A 6,303-nucleotide genomic window follows, 5' to 3' on the forward strand; every position below is an offset into this window, starting at 1 on the left:
ATGCCCAATCTTGAGGACAAATTTTGGAGGGAGAGGCTGAAGGAATCTGAGACTGGGTCTCCTCACCCGCAGGGCAGACCTGGTTTGTGGCTGACCAACTGGCTGAGATATCAGTGGTGGATTAGGTGCAGAAACAGGTCATACCCTGCCAGCCAAATTTAAACATTTGTAAACATCAATCTGGAGAGTGCATCAGAAGATCAAGAAAGTGGAACCTAATTGAAATGCATAGGGTGCTACAGTAGTGTAGCAGTAAGTGCAATGTTATTATAAAGTACTGCTGTTTGGAGTCCAGTTTCGACACCAACTGTAAAGAGTTTGCATGTTTCTTCCCATGAGTGTGTGGTTTCCTCCCACAGTCCGAAGATGTACTGGTCAGCAGGTTAATTGTTCATTGCAAGTAGGCTGAGTTGCTGGGTGGTGTGGCTTGTTGCTGCTCCTCGCTGTATCACTAAATAAAATAAATAACAATAAAAGTCTCTGCCATCAGTGCCCAAAAAATTCCCACAACACCCCAATCGTTCTCAAGGTAAAACAATTCGCTTTGCTGTCAAGTTTATGATTGCTTACTTCTGCATGAGGGCTCGATAGGCAGTGAAGTAAGGGGTTCCAACAGCTGATCCTTCCTTGCAGCTTAGACTATCCGGCAAATGGTAGACGGTGTCATCTGAAGCGACTGTATATTCAGCATATCCACCAGAAATGGTTTTACTTGTAAAAACTCGATCTCCTTTCTAACAGAGCAAAAATAACTCATCCAAAACAAGAGAAAATTTGCAGATGCTAGAAATCCAAGCAACACAGTCAAAATGCTGGAGGAACTCAGCAGGTCAGGCAGCATCTATGGAAAAGAATACAGTTGACATTTTTGGATGAAACCCTTCAGCAGGACTGGAGGAAAAAAATGCTGAGGAGTAGATTTGAAAGATAGGGGTGATAGGTGAAACCAGGAGGAGGGATGAAGTAAAGAGCCGGGAAGTTGATTGGTGAAAGAGACAGAAGGCCATGGAAGAAAGAAAGGAGACAAGGAGCACCAGAGGGAGGCAATGGGTGGGCAAAGAGATGAAGTGAGAGAGGGAAAAGGGAATGGGAAATGGTGAAAGAGAGGGGATGTGGGGGCATTACTGGAAGTTCAAAAAGTTGATGTTCATGCCATCAGGTTGGAGGCCACCCAGTCGGAATTTAAGGTGTTGTTCCTCCAGCCTAAGCATAGCCTTGTTGTGACAGTGGAAGAGGCCATGGATAGACAGAATGGGAACCGGAAGTGGGATTAAAATAGGTGGCCACTGGGAGATCCCACTTCTCTGCAAAGCAGTCTCCCAATCTATATTGGGTCTCACCAATATACAGGAGGTCACTCCAGGAGCACCATATATAGTATATGACCCCAACAGACTCACAGGTCAAGTGTCGCCTCACCTGGAAAGACTGTTTACAGCCCTGAATGGTAGTGAGGGAGGTGGTGTAGGGGCAGCTGTGGCATTTGTTCCACTTGCAGGGATAAATGCCAGGAAGGAGATCAATGTGGAGGAACGAATGGAAAGGGGAGTCGCATAGGGTGCAATCTCTGCAGAAAGCAAAAGGTGGGGACCTATCATAACCCAGACTATGCAAACATTTCGCTCAGCCCAGTTGTTCCACAACAAACAAGATGATAGAAGTAGTTCCTCAGCCCAATTACTCCATAAGAAACAAGATTATAGAAACTGTTCCTTCAGCCCAGGTGCTACACAACAAACAAGACTATGGAACAGGCCCTGTGCCCAGTTGTCCATCACACACAATACGATGGAAACAGGTTGCTCAGCCCAGCTGCTCCAAAGCAAACACAACTTTGGAAACAGGTTTTTAGCCCAGCTGCTCCACTACAGACAAGATAATGGTACAGGTCCTCCAGCCCAGCTGCTCCACTACAAACAAGATGATGGTACAGGTCCTCCAGCCCAGCTGCTCCACTACAAACAAGATGATGGTACAGGTCCTCCAGCCCAGCTGCTCCACTACAAACAAGATGATGGTACAGGTCCTCCAGCCCAGCTGCTCCACAACGAACATGACTTTGGAAACAATTTCATCACCACTGCTGCTCCATAACGAGATGACAGAACAGGTCCTGTGCCCAGCTGCTCCATCACACACAAAACTATGGAAACTGGCAGTTCAGGACTGGCCGCTCCATAGCACACCAGACTATGGAAACAAGACATTCCCCAGCTGCTCCACAACAAACAAGACGATGGAAACAGTTCCTTCAATGCAGTCGCTCCAACAGAAACAAGACTATGGAAACAGTACCTCAGCCCAGCAGTCCGTCATATCCTAGACGATGGAAACAGGTCCCTCAGCCCAGCAGGATTGGCAACTAAACTAGTCCCATTTGTCCATGTTTGGCTCATACCCCTCTGAACATCTAAACCGTTCCACACTGTATCTCGAACTGAATGACCGAATAAATAATAAAAGATGAATGATTGAAGAACAAATAAACTTTTGCTATCTACAAACCTGTCCAAGTACCTTTTAAATGTTGTTAATGTACCTGCCTCAATTACTTCCTTTATTCCATTTAATGACCACCCTCTGGGAGAAAAAGTTGCTCCTTAGGTCCCCTGTAAAGTTCTCTCCTTTCTCCTCAAACCTATGCCACAAACCCTGTCTACATTCACCCTATTTATTTCCCTTGTGATTTTAAACAACTCTAAGGTCACCTCTCATTCTCCTGTACACCAATGAAAAATGGCCCAACCTGCTGAACCTCTCTCCAAAACTCAGTCCCTTAGTCTGGGCAAAATTCTTGTACATCTTTCCTGCACTCTTTCCAGTTTAATGTTGTCTTTCCTATGGCAGGCAAAACTGAAGCCAGTATTTAGTTTTCAACACCTGTGGCCTCACCAACATCTTGTACAACTGCAACCAAACATCCCAACTTCTATACTTACTGTCCTAACTGATGAACACCTTCACCATACCGTCTACCTGTGACTCCACTTGCAAGGAACAGTATAACTGTACTCTCATGTCTCTCTATTCTACAGCACTCCCTAGTGCCCTACCATTCACTGAAGGAGTCCTACCCTGAAATGTCTTCCCAAAATTCATCGCTGAAAGACATGTGAATTAGGCCATTCAGCCCATTAAGTCTGTTTCATTACAACATGGATGATTTAATATCCTTCTCAGCACCATTCTCCTGCCTTCTTCCCATAATGTTTGATGCCTGACTAATCAAGAACCTATCAACCTCTGCTTTAAATATACACAATGACTTGGCTTCCATGGCTGCCTGCGGTAATGGATTCACAGATATACTGCCTTCTGGGTAAAGAGGACAGATAAGAATGGACTCACTTTCAAGGACTCCATCTCATTTTCTCAATATTTATTGCTTATTTATTTATGTTATTTTTTTCTTTTTGTATTTGTACAGTTTGTTGTCTTCTACACTCTGGTTGAATGCCCTAGTTGATTCTGTAATGGTTGTTATTCTATCGATTTCCTGAGTATGCCCAAAAGAAATAAATCTCAGGGTTGTATATGGTGACAACTATGTCCTTTGAAAATAACATTTACTTTGAACCTTTGAAGAAATTCTTCCTCATCTTTGTTCTAAAGCAACGTCCCTCTATTCTACGGCTGTGCCCTTTGGTCCTAGACTCCCCCACTTTTGGAACTCCACATCGCTCTATCCAGGCCTTTCAATATTTCATATAGCATCTCTCACTGTCCTAATTAAACTCCATTTGCCATTCCTCAGCGCACTATCCCAGCTAAGATCCCTCCAAATCCTGATAACCATCTTCACTGTCAACATCCCCACCTCTTTTTGAGTCATCTGCAGACTTTCAAACCCATCTACAATCTCAGTTTGTGTGGTTTTCACATTGCCAGACTAGTTGGGGAAATGCCTGCTATGTGACTGACCTGAAATGTGGTAACACATGGCCCCACTTGTTCAATGACTCCAGCCACATCATGGCCCGGTGTCCACGGCAAAGTTGGTTTCCTCGCGTAGGATCCAGAACGCATGTAGGTTTCCACAGGATTTACACCGCACGCATGGACTCGGATCAGCACCTAAAAGAGTATAGAGAAGGACAAATGCTGAGGGTTGTCTATGTGCCTGTCACCAGTAGTGAATATTCCAGCTCAATCCCAAGAAATTCCACTCCATCTGAACGCGTACAGATCCAAACTGACGATTTTAACTTTCACCTTGTTCAAATTATCACTTACATTCAGGCAAGCGTATTTGTGCTAGCTGTTCGCCAAAGCCAAGTCAATCACAAAGCCCTCCCCGCTACTGAACACATTTAATGGTGCACTGTCACAAGTAGCATTCAACATCAAAGATCTTCACCATGCAGACCACACTGTCTTCCCACTACCACCATTATGCAGGAGTACAGGAGTCTTGCGTCCCATGCCACCAAGTTCAAGAACAGTTATTATGCTACAACAATCAGGCTCCTGAACCTGGTGGATAACTTCCCCATCACTAAACTGCATACACAATTCAAAGTGTCTAAGCATGTGTGACTGTGGTAACCTCACCACTAACTCATCGGTGCTGCACTCCCATGCTCGAGCGGTGGAATAACAGGCTGATTTGCGTGCGTCTGTACACTGCCGGGTGGCCATACCATCCTTTACTGGACATCGTCACTCAGGGTCTTGGACTATAGGCAGTCCCCGGGTTACGCACAAGTTCTGTTCCTGAATCCGTCTTCAAGTCAGATTTGTATGCAAGTCGGAACAAGTACATCTGCTATTATTTAGCGTCAGTTAGTCAAACGTTTGTCTTAGTATATATTATTTTACCTTTCTATGTATATAAAACACTTAAACGTATGTATTCCAATAATTAAACCACTGCATTGCTTAGTAATAATCGTAGCTTTCATTGGGGCAGGGTCTTTCACATACTCCATTATTCTCATTTTATCCATTTTTCCTTTAAAATCGTTCCGATTGTAGCCTAATGCTTTTCCAATGACTGATGGCGTTTCACCTCTTTCCAAACGCTTTATTATTTCCACTTTATTTTCAATCGCGATCACTTCCCGTCAATGGAACAGAAACACTGCGGGCGGCGGGTCCCAAGCTCCATCGATTCCTGATGTCCACTGGGTCCTAAGGACCACCGCACTGAATTCCCCGGGTCCGCACTGAGAAGGTTAAATGGGACAAGTGGGCGCTGTGCTGAGTTTGGGTATTTGATCCACAATATTCCATGTGGGAATTTAAACTGCAGGTGGCAGTGTTTCTTTCACGAGGTCGAGTTGCGAGCTCGACATCAACCCGGCACGGATGGTACGGGAGTCACTAGATCGACATCAACCCGGCACAGGAGCAGTATGTCACTAAATTGAACTCGGGAACCTCCATTCTCCAGCCCGGCGCTGATGTCACTGCGCCACCAGCCAACCGGAACAGGGGGTGGCGGGGTCAGGGTGAATCTTACTAAGAAAAATTTAAGCCAAATATAAAGTTAAACATTCAACACAGTGTCAACGGCAATGATTTAAAATGGCGGACGGCATCGCGATCTGACTTAAAATGGCGGACTGCGTTCTCCTTCCTCGTATGAGTTGTCCATAAGTCGGACGTTCGTAACTCAGGGACTACCAGTATGTGTTTTTTCTCAAGTGAATATGCTTCTTTGCTTGATATTTTAAATTATGCTACTCACTACTTTTGAATGTTTGCTTGCTATTTTGAATGTTTTACACCTTGGCCCCAGAGGAACACTGCCTCATTCAACTGTCTGAATGATAACTAAACTTGATTTGAAAAGGAAGTGATGGAGAATGATTTTTGCTGAGCCAACATTTAATTACCCCTCCCTAAATGCCCTTGAGGTGTGGTGGTGAGCTGTCTTTTGAACTGCTACATTCTTTGAGTGTACCCATAGAACCTTTTTAAGATATAAGACAAGCTTTGTTACGTGCACATTAAAACAATGAAATCCATTGTATGATGTTTTGAAGGCAGTTAATAAAACTACTGAATATATTTTTCCGGACTACGATCACCGCAATCTGTAACATGCAGTTTCCCTTTGGGAGTTGTGCTTTTGAACCATCTGAATGCTCTGGCATTTTTTTTTGCGGTATCCTGAAAGATTTGGCAGACTGAAATCTCGAGAATATAGGTACAGCAGCATTGGCCACTGCTGGAGTGGACTTCGGGCCAGCTCAGAATTTCAGGCTGGAATGTAGCCGCAGGGAGTGGGTCCAAGAGAGAAAACCGAACTGGATGTTCAGTCAATTTAAGCACCAAGCCAGATTAAAAAGATTAAAGCAT

General features: G+C 44.4%; 1 protein-coding gene across 3 annotated transcripts in view; it reads right to left on the bottom strand.

Annotated features, from left to right (window-relative positions):
• cryz (crystallin, zeta (quinone reductase)) overlaps window positions 1–6,303 on the bottom strand; it is a 41,537-nt gene that overhangs the window by 26,722 nt on the left and 8,512 nt on the right. For 2 of the 3 annotated variants that reach the window (XM_059983691.1, XM_059983690.1), the window contains exons 3-4: window positions 3,922–4,074; window positions 571–734 (exon numbers count right to left, since the gene is read on the bottom strand). In XM_059983691.1, the coding sequence (XP_059839674.1) occupies window positions 571–734; window positions 3,922–4,074 (317 nt within the window). The remainder of the gene's footprint in view (window positions 1–570; window positions 735–3,921; window positions 4,075–6,303) is intronic. The other variant, XM_059983692.1, reaches the window with a different exon arrangement.

Source organism: Hypanus sabinus, chromosome 11, assembly GCF_030144855.1.
Source record: "Hypanus sabinus isolate sHypSab1 chromosome 11, sHypSab1.hap1, whole genome shotgun sequence".
Taxonomy (NCBI): Eukaryota; Metazoa; Chordata; class Chondrichthyes; order Myliobatiformes; family Dasyatidae; genus Hypanus; species Hypanus sabinus.